The 19,349-nt window shown below is 48.9% G+C and overlaps 8 protein-coding genes across 8 annotated transcripts; 3 read left to right on the forward strand and 5 right to left on the reverse strand.

Moving 5' to 3' along the window:
- Window positions 1–369: 369 nt before the first annotated feature.
- Window positions 370–4,191, reverse strand: FPOAC1_012442 (uncharacterized protein; the record flags this gene model as incomplete). The annotated part of the gene is made up of 1 exon (XM_044856798.1): window positions 370–4,191. One exon carries the CDS (start codon window positions 4,189–4,191, stop codon window positions 370–372), a length of 3,822 nt encoding a protein of 1,273 aa, XP_044704111.1.
- Window positions 4,192–5,636: 1,445 nt separating this feature from the next.
- FPOAC1_012443 (uncharacterized protein) lies at window positions 5,637–7,516 on the forward strand (the record flags this gene model as incomplete). Its single annotated transcript, XM_044856799.1, has 3 exons — window positions 5,637–5,726; window positions 5,901–6,537; window positions 6,591–7,516. The coding sequence occupies 3 exons, from the start codon at window positions 5,637–5,639 to the stop codon at window positions 7,514–7,516; spliced, it is 1,653 nt and encodes a 550-aa protein (XP_044704112.1).
- A 594-nt stretch (window positions 7,517–8,110) lies between these two features.
- On the forward strand, window positions 8,111–8,847 carry FPOAC1_012444 (uncharacterized protein; the record flags this gene model as incomplete). The annotated part of the gene is made up of 2 exons (XM_044856800.1): window positions 8,111–8,631; window positions 8,682–8,847. The coding sequence occupies 2 exons, from the start codon at window positions 8,111–8,113 to the stop codon at window positions 8,845–8,847; spliced, it is 687 nt and encodes a 228-aa protein (XP_044704113.1).
- A 290-nt stretch (window positions 8,848–9,137) lies between these two features.
- Window positions 9,138–10,067, reverse strand: FPOAC1_012445 (uncharacterized protein; the record flags this gene model as incomplete). The annotated part of the gene is made up of 2 exons (XM_044856801.1): window positions 9,138–9,970; window positions 10,022–10,067. 2 exons carry the CDS (start codon window positions 10,065–10,067, stop codon window positions 9,138–9,140), a joined length of 879 nt encoding a protein of 292 aa, XP_044704114.1.
- A 435-nt stretch (window positions 10,068–10,502) lies between these two features.
- NUO51 (NADH-ubiquinone oxidoreductase 51 kDa subunit, mitochondrial precursor) lies at window positions 10,503–12,095 on the reverse strand (the record flags this gene model as incomplete). Its single annotated transcript, XM_044856802.1, has 3 exons — window positions 10,503–10,672; window positions 10,722–11,709; window positions 11,793–12,095. 3 exons carry the CDS (start codon window positions 12,093–12,095, stop codon window positions 10,503–10,505), a joined length of 1,461 nt encoding a protein of 486 aa, XP_044704115.1.
- Window positions 12,096–12,731: 636 nt separating this feature from the next.
- On the forward strand, window positions 12,732–13,367 carry FPOAC1_012447 (uncharacterized protein; the record flags this gene model as incomplete). Its single annotated transcript, XM_044856803.1, has 2 exons — window positions 12,732–13,127; window positions 13,179–13,367. 2 exons carry the CDS (start codon window positions 12,732–12,734, stop codon window positions 13,365–13,367), a joined length of 585 nt encoding a protein of 194 aa, XP_044704116.1.
- Window positions 13,368–13,555: 188 nt separating this feature from the next.
- FPOAC1_012448 (uncharacterized protein) lies at window positions 13,556–14,413 on the reverse strand (the record flags this gene model as incomplete). Its single annotated transcript, XM_044856804.1, has 1 exon — window positions 13,556–14,413. The coding sequence occupies one exon, from the start codon at window positions 14,411–14,413 to the stop codon at window positions 13,556–13,558; it is 858 nt and encodes a 285-aa protein (XP_044704117.1).
- Window positions 14,414–15,492: 1,079 nt separating this feature from the next.
- FPOAC1_012449 (uncharacterized protein) lies at window positions 15,493–17,994 on the reverse strand (the record flags this gene model as incomplete). Its single annotated transcript, XM_044856805.1, has 2 exons — window positions 15,493–16,184; window positions 16,248–17,994. 2 exons carry the CDS (start codon window positions 17,992–17,994, stop codon window positions 15,493–15,495), a joined length of 2,439 nt encoding a protein of 812 aa, XP_044704118.1.
- Window positions 17,995–19,349: the final 1,355 nt, after the last annotated feature.

Raw genomic sequence — 19,349 nt, forward strand, 5'->3', positions numbered from 1 at the left:
AGTTCGTTATCGTCTACACTGAACCAAAATATAAACGCCGCCAACACCCAAAGAAACACACTACGTTTATCTCGTTTCACCAACCCACTGATTACACTCCAACTATGACGATGCCGTCCTTGCAAGTACTCTAGAGTTGTTCTCATGACTCTCAAATTAAGTCTGGTCCGGGTAGGCAAAATTAACAAGAGCACGGTAGATAATTTGATAAGCTTGCCGCCCTTCGTTGTGGCTACCTTCCTCCTCCTCCTCTTGACCAGTTTCTCTTTCTGGTTCTGTTACATCATTCTCAGTAGTATTGCCTGAGTTCTGGGAAGACCGCAAGATATGGTTTGGCATAAAGGTTCGCATAAAGAGACGACAGTTAGACTAAAACTCATCCTCTGAGTCACTGTTGTCGTTAACCCTGAAGGCTCTCCACCTCCTATCGGTCAAGTCTTGTGCAGCAGTTCCTTCGCTCTCTGGGTCAACATAACCTTGGCCTCCAGCGATACTCAGAGCGACGGGCAAGAAAACCAGGGCATGAAGGCCGGCGAAAATGACCAGAGACAGCCAAACTCGGAAGTAGTAGATTTCAAAAATCTTGGATCGTGTAAAGGCGAGCACAGAAACACCCAAAAGTTTAGTGACTGTGATACCAGAGAACACAGACCCACCGACATTGACAAGAGCAGTCCAAGCTCGAGCATCACGGCCACGGAAGGCATTGCTATTGCCCTCCATCACGGTGCGCGATGGATACATGAAAGCCCGTGCAATGTGAGCACAGAACTCGACCGAGATACCGACACAGATGATGAGGTTGACGAGTGAAACGGCGTTCAAGGAAACATTGAACAAAGCCATGCTGCCCATAATGTCCACAACGCTCATCACAACTGTAACAGATACCACAAGCGCCGTGAGCGCTGAGCCCAAGAGTACAGATGCAACGACAAAGATGATACCAACAGCAGCACACAACAAGCCGGCCGTCAACGGTACGATGCTGAGATACTGGTCAAAGAAGATATAGAAGACGCTGTATGGGAATACATCCACGCCGGTCCTTTCTCCGATATCAGAGGCAATGCGGCGAGCAGCAGAGTAAGCGGCGATAAAGTCTTCCTGGCTCCTCAAAGGACTATGCATGGTTCGGAAATGGGTAGACTTGATATGGTTTTCCTTAGAGTCCAGGACAACGGCTTGTCCATACGCAGCTTGGCCTGCTAAGGGACACTCCTCACCAGTGGGGCTGGAAAGGAACTTCTTCAGGTAGTGGATGAACTCCTCATCTTCGGGCATTCCGTACAATGTTGTGTTCCAGGCCGGCTTGCGATCAGCGAAGCAGGTCTGGCCGTGTTCCACGCAGCAGTCTTCGAAGATTGGGTTCAGCCAGAGGAAGTAATCATCGATCCAACTTGCCGCTGGTGAAGCAATATAAGAGACTTCCGGTCTTTGCCGTTCAAGCTCCAATGTGTTGGGGAGCGAAAGGTCTTGGCAGGTAGTAAATCTTGAGCATATCGCCTGTTGTTCCTTGCGCTTGGAAGCGTCAACTTCGCGTGTGACAAAGTACACTGGTGGACCTGTCTCCAGGTATCCGTATAGATCATTGAAAAACGGGATCAGATAAGAGCCATCAGGAATAGCAACTCGCTGGTCAAGGCCAAGTTGAATCTTAGGCAAGAGGGCCAAACCTCCTGCAAACATCCCAAGGAAGATTGTGACAACAGCAAGCTTAACCTTCTTTCCAAGCAGGCGTGGGGCATATGTGTTCTTGATAAAGACCTGCAGCAAGCTCTCCTCAGCCATATCTGATCCACGGCTACCTCCCTGAGCAAAACCGTTGCTACCGTTGAGGTGGATTCTTGCCTTAGTGATCTGCCACCACGGCCACAGTTCACACCGGTGGTCTTCAACCCGCATCTGGTTAAGAGAGAGGAAGGAGACAAACATGGTCATCTGAAGCACTGCGTTAACAAAGACGGCACCAGCAGCATACGCGGCAAAGTTCCTGACTGCCGGCATGCCAACAGCTGTGCCGAGAGCGAATGCCACAGTTTCTGTGAGAGCAGAGAAGAGAATAGAGGGTCCCATACGACCAAGAGCCCTAGCAACTCTTTCCTCAACCATCTGATCAGGGAAGCTGATGTTGACTCTTTCAAGCTCGTGGACAATCAGGAAAATGTTGTCAACACCAACAGCGAGGACAATGAAAGGAATGACTTCCACAATGATGAGTGTGGCCTTCAGCCCAACCCATGAGAAGAAACCAATCGACGCGGCGATGGACATGAGAACAATGAGAATACCGACAAGACCAAGGGTAACCTTTGACTCTACCAAAAGCACGGCAGGGTTGCGGAAGATATGCTTGAGAGGGGTACCGAGAGCCATACAAGCATAAACAAACATGACGATATAGCTGATGACAATGATTTTGGCATCTGTGTTTGTCGACTTGTTAAGTTCTTGCTCCAGACTGATCTCAGTGTTGAAAGATAATCGAAGGCCACGTTCTTTGGCTTCTTCCTGGACCTCAAGCAGACGGTCACGCAGAGCAGTTTCCCAGTCGATAGCCCTGGCAATAGCATCACTTCCTTCTTTGGCATTATTAACAACCCAGGTTACGGTAATGGCATGGGCGTCCACAACATCGTCATCATAACCACCAAAAATCATATTGGGCTCAATGGGCTGTCCGAAGTCTGGGCGACAGTCGACAGGGCTCTTTGCGCAAGCACGAATATCGTCTTTCCAAAACTCGGGGTCCAGTCCACCCTTGGCGTGCCAGTATGCTGAGACAGACTGCACCACACAGGCATCGTTGGAGGGCTTGAAACATAAATCATGGAAGTATTTGCCGTAAATAGGGCTCTCGATCTTCTTGACACTCTCTTCGACTTCGATCCACCACTTCAGGGTATCGTAACTGAGTACAGGTCCGGGTCCAGATGGGTTGGTATCATTTGCGAGGAAAATCTTTTCGGCACGGTAAAAGGGTCCAAAGTTCTCGTCGAAATAGGCCTTCTCCTGGGCGGCAGCAGAAGATGGGCTCACCCAAAGACGAGCAGGTTCTTTCTCGAGGTCGAAGCGGAACAAGCCAACACTAAGGATTGCAACAAAGAGTAGACTGAGACCAATACACCATCCGGGGAAGCGAGCTGCAATGTGACCAAGCTGGTAAAAGGCTCTGTCACATCGGTCGTTGACCCAGTATCTCTTGGTAGGGCGCTCACGCATCGCCTCTGTATCAACCGGTCCACCTTCGTCTTCGTCGTCGCTATGAGAAGATTCGTGGAGCAGTCTTGTCCTTTCGACGCGATGCTGCGAGTACTTTTGGTAGGCAATATGGCCAACGACTGCCAGGATCAAGGTAGACAAAAGAACACCATAAACGAATATGGAAGCAAATGAGAGGCATGGTAGGAGTCCTACTTTGCAAGACTTGGAGTCCTTGACTTCGGGAAGCTTAGGGCATACCTCTGGGCAATCAACACAGACACAACGGTAATCGGGGTCCTCGTCGTTGCACTTTTTCGGCTTCATGTCCACAGGTTCAAGCTCGGGGACCTTTTCCTGTGTCGGGAAGTTGATTTGGAAGGGAGAACCAGCGAAAGGCTTCTTGTCTCCGAGGAATTTGAGCATCTCGGTATAGTTCTTAGCACCGCCACCAATCAGGTCCATGGCCTTGGAGTTTGCGCCGCCAAACTTGACTTCCTTGCAACTGTCATAGAAACCGGAGCCATATTTTTCAGACACAAGGTGGTCGAGCTCTGTTACAAGGTTCTTGCCGTTTTTGGGAGCAGAGTCGGTAATATTGATGAAGGTGGATTGGTCAGGAGAGCATGTGAATGTGCAAAAGAGATTAAAGAAGTTGTCTTTGCATGCAGGGCAAGAGCCGATGAGTGTGTTTGGAGTACCGAGCTCAGACTTGAGTGATTTGACTTGATCAAGGGTACAGCAAACAGGTCCAGTCCTCCACTTCTCGCCACAAAGGCCGACGAGTTCATTACGAAGTTCTTCATCAGGATCCTCAGCCGGTCCATTGTCGACACATGGAAGTTCTTTTCCGAAAAAGCTCTGCTTGCCACAATGGCCACGGAAAGCGCATCGTCCGGCTTCGTGTTTCGGTGTATATTGCTCAGCGAAGCCTAGGCCAGCGAAAAACACGGCCGCAGCTCCAAGCTGAGATACAATGGATTGATGCATCTCGAGATGATGGGGCCGCACGCGGCGGTGGATAGATATGGAGTCGTCTAGCTTAGTTGTTGATCGCGGTTTGTGTGATCAATGTGGGTGGATATCGTTGTCGAGTTGACGTACAATGCGACGATAAGCGTATGATGATGGTTAAGATGCTGGGAAGACAATCATAATCGGTTGCACGAATGTGAAGAAGAAGAATAAAAAAGAGAAACCCTATCGCAAATGGCGGGGAAACTCAAAAAGGGACGCGTCGGCAAAGTAGGTAGACGCAACCGTTAAGGTTACAAGTCCAGATACTGAGGCAGAGGCTGGAAGGAACGGTGATGTCGTAGCTCGGTGACGGGTACAAGTCCAAGCTTGGATCCGATGGCGGGTTAGTGGATGCGACTATAGAGGTCACGACCTTCTGACCTTCGGCTGCGTCATTGTTTCTACTGTCAAGGCTTGACTATGATTGGCTGTTATCTGCAACTTAGTGGCTCATGCGCTGTAAAAGCCGGGGTTCAGGCCGGGGTCAAGCTAGACCGTTCGTATGGACCTGCAGTCATGAATCATTCAGCTTTCCCCGTCCCTTAGGTATTAGAAAGATTGACCGCTGGGATTATAAGAGACAAAATTAGTTGGCTACTTTATGCTCCTCAGACTATGGTTCTTAGACTACTTGTTTTTGTACCCTAAGGCTTAGGAGGCTATTTTTTCTATTACCCACTATCTAGTCCGTAGAACACGTTTACCCTAGACATGTGCATGGATTTGATGTTTGATATCCGTATCAGGTCTTGAGGTGAGTTGACGGAGATATTCATTCTCTTGTGTTTCATCTTGATATCCATTATGGGTATCGTTTCTATCTTGGGAAGAAACAAGGGCTTGCATCTTCTTATCCAGCGAAGGAATGTCTATCAATTTCTAGGTAGGTTTATCATATCAACCAGGACAGGGAATATTCACCGCAAAGTAGTCACGTTGTATATAATGGCATGTCAACACGGTAACCCTTGCAGTCTGAGTGTACTCCTGTGATAGTACATTGGCTGTTATCCAAGGTGAAGTATGTCTTACACAGCATATCAAGGTTCTTCATCTCCGATTACTAACGATTGTACTCACCTCAAGCCTCGCCAATTTTGAAACATGGGTCCGCCAAATTCTCAAAGTTACCTGAAATACACCCAACAACAATGAATAAACCCAACTAATAGAAGTACTATGTATTGATGTCAAAGATGATCAACCCCATTGCTACATTCACTGCTCACTGTTGACGGCACGTGATACGCTCAAGCAACTGCCGCTCACTCCACCTAGGGTAGGCTTGACGGCCTGAAAAACACCAACTCTTTCTCTTTCATGCGTCATTATACTAAAAAAAAAGGCAGTGGAAACTTTGATACCCAGCGACTGATTTCTCTCCCTTTTTTTTTTGGTTTCCTATGTCCAAGTATAATATGCTCTTTTCTGGAACAAATCATCTTGAAGCTGCCCCTCCCCCAAATCCACAGTCCAATGAATCAGAGGAACTTGTCCAAAAGCTGGTGGTAGGTCCATCATCATGAGCGCGATGGCTTGGATATGTATATACAGAGTTATCATGGCTTTACTACATAGGACTCACGTCAAGTGTGGCTTGGTCAAGATTACTAAATTTGAGATACATCTACACAATACCGTGCGGCAGTGCTCAGAAACAACGCTGACATATAAAATCGTAGGATAAATTCCGCTCACTTTTGGACGAAGCCCTCGTAGTCGCTATCGCTAGCGATCATGATCTCAAAGATGCTTCGCAATACGACTCAGCCCAGACTGTACTGGAGGGTCTCGCTCAGCATGTCACGGTAGAAGAAGCCACTGGATTTAACCCAAGTGGTATTTCTAACATACCAGATGATGGAAATGGAGATGAGGGTACAGCTGAGACAAATAGCCAACAGGCTTCTCGTGCTCAAGATACAGATGCGACCTCTGCCAGTGACCAAACCTCGACATCCACCAACACAACTTACTCTATACCACGACTGACTTCGTTCGACGATGACAGTGAGGAGTCTAAGGTTCTTCTCCTGCAGAGCATGTTTAGTGAGTTAAAGGATTTCGACATCAAACACTGCCTAAAAAAGGCAAACGGAGATGTTCAGACTGCGCTAGATGAGTTACTCAACATCCAGTACCTAAAATCAACTGGACAGGAGAAGAAAGGAATCGATGGATTCTTTGAGCCCGATGAAGGCGCCGGGAAGAAGAAGAGGAAGAACCGGAAGAAGGGCAAGAAGGCTCTTGGTGATGAGTCTCCATCGTCCGGCAGCGGGACTGCTTCTCCCTCTCCAGATGATATGAAGAGCATGAAACGTGAGTTTTCTTTCTACAAATGTCGTAGCATAGTCACCTAACCCTGCATACAGGCCAGGATGAAATCGCGTATCTGGCAGATAGACTTGATCTGCCATTTGCCGTTGTCTCGGACATTTACTATAACAAAAAATGTGCCAGCGGGGCTGCAGCAGTTGAGATCCTGGACCGATACATGTCACAAGGCATTGAGACACAAGATAAAGAAGGGAAAAAGTATGCGATGGAACTCGCTCAGAAGTACCAAAATGTTCCAGCAAAGTACATGTCGACAATCGTTCAGGTCACAGGCTCCATCTCCCAAGAATCTGACGACATCGCCGCGCTTGTCAGCAAGCACTTTATCAAGAATCCATGGACTGAAAAGCTTGATGTTAGTTATCAACTAACACCACTTCCGGCGGAGGATTTGGAAGGATTCGAGACAGTCACACGTGGAGGTAAGTCTAAGCTAGCCAGACCTGTCTCAGGAGGCACGGCTTTTCTCTCCGCTGGGCCGTCAGCGTACGCGCAAGCTGCTGAGAGAGCGAGCCAATACAATCGAGCCAAAAGAAATGCAGCAGCTTCTGCAGCATCATTAAATCGACGTGGTGCTTCGAACCCCCTCTACCGTCAGGCAGCAGGATATTACTCAGAGAGAGCAAGAGAGCAAGCACGGTATGAGATGAACGCTACGTCAACGGCTGCGGATTTTCTCGTCAACAACCAGAGCTCGTCGACTTCCATCGACTTACATGGCGTATATGTACAGGATGGCGTGAGGATTGCTCGCCAACGAGTGCAGGCTTGGTGGAATGGCCTGGGAGAGTTTCGGTCTGATAGGGCACGTCAACAGCCTTTTACTGTCATCACTGGACTCGGCCGCCATAGTGCTGGCGGCGTATCGCACCTGAGACAAGCTGTAGCTGCAGCTCTGCTCCAAGACGGGTGGAAAATGCAGGTCGAGACTGGGCGCTTCGTCGTCAAGGGTAGACGATAAGCGCCAAGACACCAGGGCTGAATGAGCCTCAGCAGTGCCTTTTTATTTAAGCGAAATCCATACGTTCATCAATCGCAGGGTTCTTTGGAAAATCTTACCCGACGGTTGTGATGAAATGGCGGTCCTATCTATTTACATAATATCATCTCGAGCATTGTTTGGTTGTTCTGTTTTTAAAGACATGTTTGGACGTTACCTGACCTGACCTGAATAAAGGAAAGGCTTACGCAGCTCTGATCCACCAAACGAACCCGAAACAGACTCTGACGAATAGACGATCTGCAGTAGCGCAGCCATCTCTATGGAAACTCATGCCATGCGGGTTGAGGCTGTGCTAGGCACGCACGAAACAAGTTGATCGTTTTCTCTTATCCTATAGTTTGTTGTTGAAGGATTCGGCTACTTCCCAGAAGGGAAATGCTTCAACTCGCTTGACCAGCGTGCCCCCTGGAACCTGTTGGTTGTGCTTCTATGTTGTGGTCTTATAAGTACTCAGCTGTCTGGCACTAATAAAAACACCATGGGATCATATCACAACTAACAAAACTGACATAAAGAACAAACCCATCAGAACCATCGATTAAAACTGCAAACATGGCGGCCAAGACTCCACTTTCTCAGGCTTCCTATCAGCCTGTCCCAAGAGACGACCCTACTGCTGATTTGCTCGAGCCCTCCGAAAGAGACGACAGAGAGGATGGCAAGCCGCCTCTCTTGAGGGTCAAATTCTCTTTCATCTTGTTTTTGAGACTGTTGGTTACTCCACTCGTCATCGCCGACATTGTCTTTATGTGCAATCCTTATTACTCTCCCGCCTCAGCCGGAATTTTCGCTACCGGAGGCATCTTGTTAGCCTTCTGGCATGGATTCCGTGTCTTGAAGAGCTGCTTCCCCAGTAGGAGCCGCGACAACTTCAACCTTAAGATCGGAAGCCTGTTTTGTATGTGCGGCACAACTTCGAATTCCCACACAAGATCCTCCAAGGTGTGGGCGTATCTCGTCAGCCTTGTCGACTTTTCCTTCGGTCTCTTCTTGATCGGTCCCTCTGTCACAGCTCTTCGATACGACAATTTCCGTGATAATGCAGCTGTTGGAGGCTTGAGCATCACCTTGGTGTAAGTATTCATATTTTTCACATTGAGCTACACCTAACGTTCTATTCCAGTGTCATGCAGTCAACGATTGCCGTCCTCAACTTGTTCAGTCTCTTCCGCCAGATGACTATCGCTGTCTACAGGGATGATGGTGAGCAGGACCGTCTTTACTCGATTCCCGAGCTCTTCCGCGACGAAGCATCTGAGCCCCGCGATTCGATGTCTTCTGAAGTCTAAGCATCTAAAACCAGAGTGGAATGTAAAAGAGGACAAGGACTCATTGCTGTTTCCCACACTGTTTCGTTCAATTGCAATGTCTGCCGTGAAGAACGAATGGCAGGACGAACTTGAGCACAACCGATATGAATGTTTTACTGAGTACTTCACTATCTTTGGGGATGATTATAGTACAGAAGTGTATCAGAAGCTGTAGCTCGGCGGTCACCTGGAACCCGCGAGGCAGCTATTTGCTATAGCAAACATGAGATAAGAACTGAAACCTGCCGTGTTGCTTCCATTGACCCTTTCTACTGTTTCTTCATCTGAAGATCCCGTCCAACTTTGTCCCAAACAGCCGAACCCGTAGTGAAGGTAGTAAAGAACATCGCCAAACTAACCAGACCAGGGTCGAGCTTGATCCAGCCAACAGTAGTGGTAGGAAGAAGCATGTCAAGAAGGTCAGAAACGAGGGCACGGAGAAGAACATAGCCCTCGGCGTTAACCTTCTTCATCCAAGCACGTCTCTCGGTCTTGCGCTTGGTGACGATACCCTTGAGTCTCTCACGCTCCTTGTCGAGTTCCTCCTTGGACGACTTTTCAAAAAGAGCAGTAGTAGAAGTCTCTTTCTCGGCAGAGACAAGCTCGGCAGTGTTCTCAGTAGGGGTAGTGCTTACGCTCTGACGGGTGACGGCAGCGGGTGGGCTAGACACAAGACGATACAGTCTGATAACAGTGACGAGAACAGAAGTATATAGTCCAGCGAACCAGAAAAGCTGAGACTGGTAATCAATCTCGCTGAACTTTTCAGGGCTGAAGATGCGCAGGTTGTCAATGCCGCAGAGATCCAGGAGGGTCACAGTCTCCATCATGCCAAACATGCCGAAGCACGTCTTGCTCACGATCTCGAGCCAGACATCAAGACTCTTATCACCTTGAGCGACGTAGACGTTCCATCCTGCTTGAAAAGTGTCCAGAAAACGGAAGAAGCGAATGAAGCGTCGAGAGACGTTGATCTGACCGCCCAGCTTGCGGAGAGGAAGCGTGGAGGAGACTTTTGGCTCGATAAGAGCGAAGAGAGTCGGATACCAGACGAGGAGAGAGCAGATGGCCTGGAAGCCACGAAGAATTCTCTCGATACCGACTAGATCGCTGGTTAGTGATGTGTTCAGGGGTTATCTTGTGAGAGATATACCGAGGTCAGTGCCAAAGGCAACAAAGTGCTCGAATGTACCAGCCATCCTGTTCGAGCGGGCAAAGAGACAAAGTGAAGAGGAGAAAATAGAGAAAGACAAAACAACTGCTGTCAATTTATGTATGTACAATGCAAACAAGCAAATAGTTCTCAAATTATTGACCCTAGATGGTTAGGATACTGAATAGGCGGTGTTGGCATGGGTCTAGTAGTGCCATATTAGTGGATCGCTACGGCTATCTTCGTCCATGACCACGTTTGTTTGCATGAGAGGGTAATTTACGTTGATTCAACAGTTCAAATAATCATTCACAGAATCAAACACCGCTACAAACAGACTCATACAGACCAACTCGGACTCCCATTGAACAATAAGTAAATATAACACAGGGCATCTACCTAATAGTCGTAGTTATGCACAAGTAACGATGCGATACACATCAATCTTCATCCCCTCTTCCTATATGACCCAAGTCACCAATTATTGACCAGGAGACACGAGCTTGCCTTGAGACTTGGCGTTGTGGTTCCATCCGCCAGCAAGGGCCTCACCACCATTCTCCTGAGCGAACTTTTGCATACGAGCCTCAAGCTCAGGTCGGAAATGTCGGATAAGACCCTGAATAGGCCAGGCGAAAGCCTCACCGAGAGCTATCATGGATTAGTGCATAGTCACATCAAACTTTCTAGACAAACATACCGCAAATAGTGTGGCCCTCAACCTGCTTGGTAAGCTCCTGAAGCATGTCGATCTCACGCTCACGGGCCTGACCCTTCTCGAATCGCTTCATTATCTGCTCTGTCCACTTGCTACCCTCTCGGCAAGGTGTGCACTGGCCGCAACTCTCGTGGCGGTAGAAGTGGCTGAGACGGCTGATAGCTCGGACAATATCGGTGCTCTTATCCATGACAATAACAGCGGCGGTACCGAGACCAGACTGGCTGTCCTTGAGGGCATCAAAGTCCATCAGCTGGTCATCACAGACGCTCTTGGGGAGAACAGGAGTGGAAGAACCACCGGGAATGACAGCCAAAAGGTTGTCCCATCCACCTCGAACACCACCACAGTGCTTGTCGATCAGCTCACGCATGGGAATTGACATCTCCTCCTCAACAGTGCAGGGGTTGTTGACATGGCCAGAGATACAGAAGAGCTTGGTACCCTGGTTACGCTCACGGCCGAAGCCAGCGAACCAGCTTCCTCCTCGTCGGCAGATAGTAGGGGCGACGGCAACAGTCTCGACGTTGGTGACAGTCGAAGGGCATCCGAAAAGACCAACGGCAGCAGGGAACGGAGGCTTAAGACGAGGCTTTCCGGGCTTGCCCTCGAGGGACTCAATAAGAGAAGTCTCCTCACCACAAACGTAGGCACCGGCACCTCGGTGCAGGTAGACGTCGAAGTCGTATCCGGATTCACAAGCGTTCTTTCCAATCAGACCAGCGGCGTAGGCCTCGTTGATGGCTCGCTGGAGAACAGCAGCCTCCTCGATGAATTCACCACGGATATAGATGTAGGCAGCAGTCGCGTTCATGGCTCGGCCAGAGATAAGACATCCTTCGATGAGCTTGTGTGGGTCCTTTCGCATAATCTCACGGTCCTTGCAGGTTCCGGGCTCGCCCTCATCGGCGTTGATGACGAGGTAACGGGGCTTGTTGTCCTTGTCCCAGTCCTTGAAGTTCATGAAAGACTACCGAGCATTGGTGTTAGAGACAATCGATGCTGGTTCGGGCCTCTTGCCCTTCAAAACCAAAACACTTTGGAGAAACCTACCCACTTGAGACCCGAGGGGAAACCAGCACCACCTCGTCCTCGGAGACCAGAGGCCTTGACCTCGCTGATGATCCAATCGTGACCCTTGAGGATAATCTCCTTGGTCTTGTGCCAGTCGCCCATCTTCCTGGCACTCTTGAGGTCGACAGGGTATCGGTTGTACAGGTTCTGGAAAATGCGATCTTGGTCTCGCAGCCCTCCGTATGTTCGCTTCGGGGCACCGTCCTGGACAGTAGCCAGACCCCTCACGGCGGTCCGTGAGAGGCCGACGGCCTTCTTGGGCGCCGTTCTCGTGGACAGCATTGTGCTCGATCGTTGTCGGGTGGCGGGTTTGGAGATGGGTTGAACGAAACGTCGTCAGGATGCGGCACTTCAAGTTTCCCGGGCGAGATCCATTTCGTGACCGGGTGGTTCAGAAATAGCGGGCTAGTGATTGGCCAATTCATCAACCGATTATTCAGCCACTTTTGCTAGAGAGTACTTACTCCACACAGATTTGTGTATTATAGGACAAGTTCTTTTCATCATTTCTGTTAGGCGCATCTTTTGACTTTCGCCCCCGATTTGCCGCTCATATTCCAAGTGTCATAGATCCAACGTCTCTCATCGCAGTTACTGTTTGTCTTAGCGCAATCCGAGTGTCTTCTAGGCAGTTGTTACTTCTTTTTAGCGAGAATCGTGTATCTCCTAGCGGACTGAGACTCCCGTCTGCTGGGTCTTTTGTCTAAGGTCATGTGACTCTATTAGCAGTGATGTTTCTGCATCACGTAATCATTCAATCGAAGCTTTCTATTCGACACTGCTGATCAGCGGTATCGCAACACCAACGGTACTATCGTGGGTTATCGATACAAGCTTCACTTTATCATATCATCCTCAAAGCGATGCGCATTTCCACAACGTAACAAACGTGCGATGATAACTTGAGACGTCTCCATCATGTCTAGTAAAAGACATTCGATTCTTCCCGCTATCGATCGCAGCGGTCCCAGACCACCCGTCCATTTCTCCTCGACCCTTACAATCTCCGACAATGCGATCCTCCAAGGCACACACTCTATCACTATGCAGACTGAGACAGTAATCCACCCTCGGTCGAAGTTCGAGTCAAACTACGGGTCTCTCTTGATCGGACGTCGATGTCTGGTTCATGAAAGGGTCCATATGGGAGCTCGTCCTGCAGACCTCGACACTGCGAAGCCCGGTGGCATCGTGTTAGGGGACTATGTCACAATAGAGGCCGGCTCGACCATCGAAGCTGGTGGGACCGAGATAGGTGAGGGTACTGTCGTACAACCCGGATCCATCATAAGAAGCGGTGCCAGAATTGGCAAGGTAAACATGACATTTCATGAGCTGCAGGACCAAGGACTGACAAGTTATTAGAACTGTACCATCACACACATGTCGGACATTGCTCCTGGTACTGTGTTGCCGGATAATACAGTAGTGTTTTCGAACGGGACAAGACGAATCGATCGACGTGAGGTTTCTGATTCAAGGAAGATTGCTTTAATTAAGCAGCTCGCAATATTGCGAAAGATGATACCCAGCAACCCCGACAAGTTTAAATAGAGATACCCAGCACACAGCAATTGTCAATATGATATTCGCATCTCATTGATTAACATGTCGTAATATCTTTTTAGTCTAAATTGGCATAAACTAGAACTGATGTCGTCTCACAGAACCAACCATACTCCAAGGGGTATATATCTTTTGAAGGAAATAAATAAAAGATGGAATCATAGACAACGATTTCTTTACCTTCTTCGGTCTCTGTGGAACAGGGTCAGCCCCGTAATCACCGTCATGATAGCCCATCGCTCTCCTAAAAGACCCGTCAAGCCGGTTCCCATAAATCGATAATGCGCAACCTTTGTTAAACTTCTCCCATTACCCATAGCCCAAGCTGCCACAACTTCATGTCCCATACTGTCTCTGAAACCACCAGGGACAAACCCCGGATTGGCTCCTGGTGGAGGTCCTTGAGCTAAACGAACCAGTTTCCACCCGTGGTAGTAACCACCCAAGCTAGCCACGGCGTCACCACTAGAACGTCTCCATTCAAACGTTTCTCGCGGTCCGTTCCCGCCTGGTCCGACTTCGATAGAGAAGCTAAAGGCAGTACTGAGACCGCCGTGAGAGCCGACTGGTACAATCCGTTCACGGGCTAACGGAGCCCCTGAACCTGGCACAGGAGGGAGTTCCACTTCAAAGGAAAGACTCATGAGCATAAAGTTTGCCGAAGCGAGCGGCTGGTACGATTCGTCTGGGCCGGAATGTAAGAGGACTGGTGGTGCAGCTGACAAACCAGTGTGTACTGAACAGACGTAAAGAGGATGTTGTTGATGCTCTGCAAGTGTAAAGGACACATTGGGCCAGCCTTGAGAGTAAAGATTGAATGTAGGTGGAAACTGTCTTGGGATGGATGGCTGTTGACTTGGGCCAGCAGCCGGAGGAGGCGGTCGTGTCGATGATCCTGCTTCTGCCTCTGGCGGCGGTGGTGGTGCCTGGGGTGAAGAAGCCTTTTGATATTTGCTTTGACTCTCATCATATGAAGGCGGAGGTTCATCCGGTACAGAAGAGTCAGATAATCCCATTTTCCCTAAGAGACCCATTGTGGATGTTGGATATAAGTGAGGATATCTCTATCAGTTGGAGAATTTATAGTATGCAATGTCTCTGTATCACCAAGTTCAAGATCAACGTTAGTAAATCACAGTATAGTTTGAAGAGAATCGTGAGTCAGTCTGTTATTGAGCAAAGGTAGTGGAAAGCATCAGGTTTCTATATTAACAAGCATTTCGGTTTATGCCGAGAGTAGTGACATCAGCTGGATGCTGCTACGTAGTTGAATGTGGCTTTGACAGCTCAGGATGAGGCTGTGCTGTTACGGTACGTTTGTGCAACGTATGCATTATGCTATGCAGATATAACGGTGAGCAATGTGAATCACCGTTATAAACGCTGGTGGGTTACATGACGTTGCCGGTATCCGACGGTATGTGGGCAACTAACCATCCATGAATATTTCGTTGTAGCCAAGAAAAGGATGTGAATCTCCGAATCAGGAGTCTTCTGACACGTCGTCTGTTTACATACGCATGATAATATGGGGCTCTACGGAAGCCCTGGAATGAATGACATGCTGTCCGTCCGTGATGCTAAAAGCATGCATCTATTCCGGGGTACTCGGCATTGGAACACGCGTATCCGTACCCACCCCCAGTTGCTGAAACCATGGAAGACAAAGCTAAGGCTGCAGCTATGATGTCGATGCTTGATGACAAACAATCGCATGTCCCAAGCCAGTGGAAGAAGCACGTGCTGGCAACGCATGATGATCTGGGTTGTGGCTCGTATCAAATTGTGTGTATATCACGATATTGGATGCCTGCCAAGTCCATGAATAGAAACACGAGTCATTATTCATATTCGTTGTATGATAAATCCAAGCCCATTCGATGCAAGACCAAGTCATAAACAAGTCTAGTATATACATATGCTAACCACGCCACCGTCTAAACACCTAAACGCATATTTTTTTATCGATCCCCAGTAAAAACAATAATTCCAAACACTGACTGTATATGTCGTAATAAATGCAAAAACTTTTCAAAAACAGGTTGTTAACAAATAATTAAAGAAAAACCACAAATGCTGATGCCACGCTGATTATGAGTTATACAAACAAAGATTAGAAACTGAAGAGGGCGCTGCGACGCTTGCCCAGAGGGTAGATGAGCAGTGAACTCATAAAGAGTCCGACAGCAATACCGATGGCAATCTGAATCATGGAAGCAGCGACGCTAAACACCAAGTTGTCCGGGTTGCTGCCCTGCGTAAGTTGCACAGAGGACGTTCCTTGAATCTCGCCAGTCGCGTTGGTAAGAGAGTTGGCAACTTGCAGACCGCTGAGCAATCCTCCGGTAGACGCAAGACTTCCTGGAACTTGGCAGAATACCGCGGGAATAAGAATCGCAGCTGCAACGCCGTGTCGGAGTCGAGAGTAAAGGTTGGCAAGCAGACCGACAGCAAAAGCACCAAGCGTGCTGGAAATCTGAGGGCTGGACTTGAACCTTTGGGCGGACCAGTAGTTCACCATGTATCCGGCAAAGGAAACAATAACCATGACAGGCATCTGGCGCCATTTTGCCTGGTAGATGATACACAGACTGACGACAAAGGGAGGAACAAAGATAAAGGCGTAGTAAGGGTTCATAGCGTTGGGACAGGTCGTCGTGTTGGATGGATCGGAGTCAAACAATCCGTAGAGAGCGGAGCCGACGGTGATGCCGAAACCGAGAAGAAGAGAGTAGATGACGGCGTATACGATTCGAATCGATCCAGGAACGATGGCGCGGGATTGGAGTTCGAGAGCAGAGCATACTAGACATCAATGTTAGTTATATCGCCCTTGAAAAAGTCGACTTGGACAGATCATTAACTTACAAACCATGTAACCGGGTAGCAACATGACAATACCACCCTGCGCCAACGCACCAAAGCAGAATATCTCTTCGCCACCCATTTTGATACTACCAAAAGTTCTGGCCAAGAGACTAACAACAATGGTGGAAGACACTTCAAAGACGTTGCTGTAGAGAGCAGAGTTGGGCGCCACAACAAGCTGCAGCACTCCAATGAGACAACCGAAAGCGAAAATGAGGGGAAGATCAATCAGACGAGCTCCGAAAGAGAAAGGGGCTGCAGTGGCACTCATGAGTCCAAACATGACGACTCTGAGCCACTTGTGGAATTTGTCCTTGTGCTTCATGAGATTCTCGAGCTTCTCAGTCGCTTCCTCAACGCCACAGATGTCGTGCATGACTTCTTTGTAGATGAGGTGGACGTCCTTGAGCTTGCCGAGATCGATGCCTTGTCCGGTACGAACAATTCTAACTTCAGTAGTGTGGGTAGACTTGTCGTCGAACGAGATGATCATACATCCTGGTAGGTATAGGAACTGGCCATCAATCTCGAGGACTCTGGCCGTCATGCTGAGATACTCCTCCAATCTATGGGTGGGGGCTCCAAACAACATCAAAGCACGGCATAGTTTAATAATGTAGCCCTGTCGGGCCAGAGTCTCGGCGATGTGGACGGTAATGCGTGCTTCTTGCTGTTGCCAAAGCCCGCTCAATCGGGTTGCGCTGTGCGTACGTCGGTTGGCCGGTCTCTGAGGTTTCTTTCCATTCTTCTTGGACTTGTCCTTGTCCCCGGCTGCGTCGTTGGGGTTGGCGAGTCGCGATGAAGCCTCGATAAGGTTGGCGAGTGTATCTTGTGACTTGTTCGAGTCATACCATTTGCGCCTCGGCGTAGAAGCACCAGACGGAGTGCCCTGAACAGTGGGGGTACCGTCGCTAATGACGGACGAGGTAGAGGCAGCTCGGTGGTGTGTGCCCTTGAAAGATGGCTCTGGGGGCTTGTAAAGCTTCAGAAGCTGCGACAAGACGCTTCCGCGATATTGTTCAGGTGCAGGCACATCAAAGACTCCGTCAAAGTTACCATCGTTGAGTTCCGTCAAGGTGCGCTCCTCTTGTTTTCCTTTCCCCTTTGTTTCCTTGTCTTCAGGCGAGTTCTGGCCAGTGCTGGCGCTGGGTCCAAAACGCTGGGTGTGTGCTCTGACAAGCTTGAAAGCCTCATCTTTCAAGCCAGCGCCCTCCTTGTCTTCGGAGGGAAGCTTGTGGAAACCTTCCTTGCTGGTGCCTGCTTCGGTAAGATCCTGGAGGGGGATGCTGGAGCCGTATGGGCTATCGTATCCTGGCGTTCCGACGGTGCTAGACTCAAGCGAGTCTCTGTCTATAGCGGATGAATCATTGTGAATGTTGTCTGCCATGATACGGGCGCGTTCCCGTGCAGCGACCATGGCCTCCTTTGACTCAGGATCCGACTCATCGTCATGATCCTTGAGATTGAGAGTCTTGACGACTTCGGCAGAACTGCCGCGCAAGAGTGAAGGTCTGGGCTTAGCAACACCTGGAGCTTGCGGAGTAGCAGGAGGGTTTGCTGAGGATTGTGGGGGATTGGCAGCGGCGTTACTGTTGAACCTCACGCGTGCCTTGTCTTTCTTGAGAGCAGCAGCGGCACCTTTGGGGCTTGATGGTAGTTCCGGCTCGGTACTGGCAACTGGCTTGGGTGGTTCAGGACCAGGTTCGAGGTCCGGTTCGTCCTTGATATCCCTTGAAGGGCCTTCCATTGGGATTTGTTTTTTGAGTTTGAAGTTGCAGCAACTAACTTTAGTGTATATTCGGTGAAATCAGGGTATCAGTTGATAATGGATTCTAGTCGTGTAACGAGCGTGTGTAGGAGGAGAAAAGATGGGACTATGACCAAAGATAAACAGGGTTAAACTGGGGATGGATGAGAGTTTCGTGGGGAAGGGATTGGTGAAAAAGGCAGGATTTACGTTTTCTATTATATACGATACAGCTCAAGAGATCCATCAGGCCCGTCTATGGGGTGAAGTTAGATATGGTGCAATAGATATCGTGAGTATCCGTAATATGTGCCACTATAATTTTTGACCAAGACGGGCCCTGACCATGTCCGGCAAAAGCAGCGATCATCTTCGGCTCGTACAATACCTACCAATTGGCCCCGTGACGTAGGATGTGGAGGCACAAGGAGGGAGCAGTTCTAGCATTCGAGACTAGAAAGTCTTGGGACTTCCTGGGAATCAATTGCGAAACCGCTTTGCAAGTTTTTGTTATGTAAGTCGAAAGACGTAGTGGCCACCGGAAGCCTCTCCGAGCGCCAGTCCGGGGGTTGACCGGTCCACAACGCTGAAAACACTAATCAGACTCATGACTCTTGGACGTTCTATTTGGAGGGAGAATTAGCAGATTTTACATGAACCAGGAGAAAAGGAGCAGGGGAAACGATAGTCTAGACTTTGGTCCCGATGCCCAACTGGAGCCGCATCTCGACTATCAAGGTCTGTTCGGTTGTAGTCGCTTCCATCGCATTTCGCCTCGACAAAAAACTGAACAAGAGAAATTGTCAAGGGCCTTACTAGCTGGGTTAGCACTGTCAGTCTCGGCAGACCAATGCACGATTCGTCTTGTTTTTACCTGATTCAGTAATCTTCTAGTGGATCTGTACCTGCAGGGACTTTTCCTTCTTTTCCACCCTCACCCAATAGAGCATGGTACCGAGAATACTTTTGACAGGGAGGCTTGCGGCTTGTCGGTGTTACGGAGTACTAGAAGGGAAAGGTCTGTTCTAAACGGTCAATTGCTTGCACCCGAAACGATAAAAGTTGCACAAATCAAGCATAGATCCATTGCACAGCATAACTTAGCGTCACCTTGTACATATACATACAAGCAGACATGCTAACAACAATTAAGTTTCTGACGAACCAGGGGAATAAGATTGATACTCAGTCATTATATCCAAGCTCAACTCCCAATATCAATGCGTTCTGATATACATGATATACATAGTAACCCATGATTCCCATCCATCAGTGTAGATCGATACATCCCCAACGGTCCACGCAATTAATGCATGTGCTCCAAATTCGTCACGTAGTAGATAGATAAACCGTTT

The sequence above is a fragment of the Fusarium poae genome, chromosome 4 (genome assembly GCF_019609905.1).
Source record: "Fusarium poae strain DAOMC 252244 chromosome 4, whole genome shotgun sequence".
NCBI classification, from domain to species: Eukaryota; Fungi; Ascomycota; class Sordariomycetes; order Hypocreales; family Nectriaceae; genus Fusarium; species Fusarium poae.